The sequence below is a fragment of the Sapajus apella genome, unplaced genomic scaffold (assembly GCF_009761245.1).
Source record: "Sapajus apella isolate SASKATOON/1434 unplaced genomic scaffold, GSC_monkey_1.0 scaffold11, whole genome shotgun sequence".
Taxonomy (NCBI): domain Eukaryota; kingdom Metazoa; phylum Chordata; class Mammalia; order Primates; family Cebidae; genus Sapajus; species Sapajus apella.
The window spans coordinates 40,938,913-40,940,975 of NW_022436951.1; the positions used below are offsets into that span (position 1 = coordinate 40,938,913).

The 2,063-nt window shown below is 55.8% G+C and overlaps 1 protein-coding gene across 1 annotated transcript in view; it reads left to right on the top strand.

Annotated features, from left to right (window-relative positions):
- Positions 1–2,063, top strand: part of LPCAT1 (lysophosphatidylcholine acyltransferase 1) — a 66,347-nt gene that overhangs the window by 26,736 nt on the left and 37,548 nt on the right. The window contains exon 3 of the mRNA XM_032279149.1: positions 1,609–1,823. Within this exon, the coding sequence (XP_032135040.1) occupies positions 1,609–1,823 (215 nt within the window). The remainder of the gene's footprint in view (positions 1–1,608; positions 1,824–2,063) is intronic.

The following is a 2,063-nucleotide window of genomic DNA, read 5'->3' on the forward strand; positions in this document are numbered from 1 at the left end:
TCTCCCTCCCCCACAGCCTCCTCCCCGGCCTCGCCTCTCCCTCCCCCACAGCCTCCTCCCCAGCCTCACTTCTCCTTCTGCCGCCGCCTTGTCTCTTCCATCTTATGCATCAATTGCTGTCTGTTGGCTTTTGTTTTGGTACGTCGTTTTACTGTGGAAAACAACATGTGTATGGAAGAGTTCATTTTATCTTTATTTTAGTTTAGTTTAGTTTTGCTGAGATGGAGTCTCACTCTGTCGCCCAGGCTGGAGTGCAGTGGTGCGATCTCGGCTCACTGCAACCTCCGCCTCTTGGGTTCAAGCTGTTCTCCCACCTTAGCCTCCTGAGTAGCTGGGATTATAGGCATGCACCACCACGCCTGGCTAATTTTCATATTTTTAGTAGAGATGGGGTTTCACCATGTTGGCCATGCTGGTCTTGAAGTCCTGACCTCAAATGATTCATCCTCGACCTACCAAAGTCCTGGGATTTCAGGTGTGAGCCACCGCGCCTGGCCAGAAAAGTCCATTTGTAAATGTTCAGCTGAACAGATGGTGAAGAAGTGCAGCCTGTGTGCACCCACCTCCCTCTGGAAAGCAGTGTCCTGGGTTACTCCCAGCATCTCCATGCGTAATTGCACCATTGTTTACCATCTGTGCACACACGGGCTGCTCTGAGGTGGCCCCTGAGAGGCTCCGTGCTCTTCCAGCGACTGCCTCAGCTCAGGTCCGTGGGGACCCCTGTCCTGGAAGTCTCCTGAGAGGATCCCACATCCCGCGGGAATGTCGATCCAGGAAGGCTTCAGGCTCTTGTTTCTCTGTGTAGTGGTTTTACCCAGTGACCTAGTGAGACGTGGCTCCTAAGGAGGGCAGATCCTGCTCTCTGCGGACCGAGGTGTGCACAGCCTGTGGCCTCTCCCACACCATCTGCCGAACGACAGCTCCATGATGTGTGGAATAACAGCCTGATTTGCAGCCTCGTAGGAAAGAGAATACACACATTTAAAAGCCTAAATTTGTACCTATTTTAGAAAGAGATAGTCCACAAATTCAGTTAACAAGGCTGATTTCTACTTTATTTTCCAAATTTACTGGCCATCTAATTTCTTCCAGAAACAGCTCACTGTAATCACACAACGCCTGGTTGTGGGAGCCCTGAGCTTCTCGTGGAGATGAGATGGGGAAGTTCGCACGCTGGTCTGGGCTTTGCTCTCAGCTCTGGGGCGCTCCATGTTTCAATATGCCTCTCAGGTGTTTTAATGTTTTCCCATTTCAAATAATAGGGTGCTGCTAAGTAAGCTGCTAACCTCAAGGTCCCGAGGCCTTCTGGCCTGGAGCTTGTGCTGTGTTCAGGAGTCACTGCCTGTCATGTGGCTGCGACCTCCATACAGGGCCCGCAGTCTCCTTCGTAGGTGAGGGCGCGGCTGGCGAGGACCCAGGCAGAGGCTGGGAAGGTGCAGTGTCTTTTCTGCCCTTAAGCGTGTGTCCCAACAGCGGCGACCGCAGGAAGCCTGTGGCCTGGACTGCGCCCTGGAGGGCCCTCCCATGGGACTGCACGTACTTCCCATGGCCTCTGAGACCGCAGATCCGTGCCCGTGTGCCCGCGTGACACAGTGCCCTCTCTTGCAGGGTTGTGGACTTCCTGCTGAAGGCCATCATGCGCACCATGTGGTTTGCCGGCGGCTTCCACTGGGTGGCCGTGAAGGGGCGGCGGGCGCTGCCCACCGAGGCGGCCATCCTCACGCTCGCGCCGCACTCGTCCTACTTCGACGCCATCCCGGTGACCATGACCATGTCCTCCATCGTGATGAAGGCAGAGAGCAGAGACATCCCGATCTGGGGAAGTGAGTGAGACCCCCCTGCTGGGAGTGAGGGACCCCCACCCTGCTAACGACAGATCCCCCTAGCTGCTGGGAATAAGAGATTCCTCTCCTGCTGGAATGAGGGGCCCCTCACCCCACTGGGAATCAGAGGTCCCCCACCCCTCACTGGGAATAAGAGATTCCCCTCCTGCCGGGATTGAGGGATCCCCCCCTACACTGTTGGGAGTGAGACCCCCTGCCGGGATTGAGGGATTACCCCCC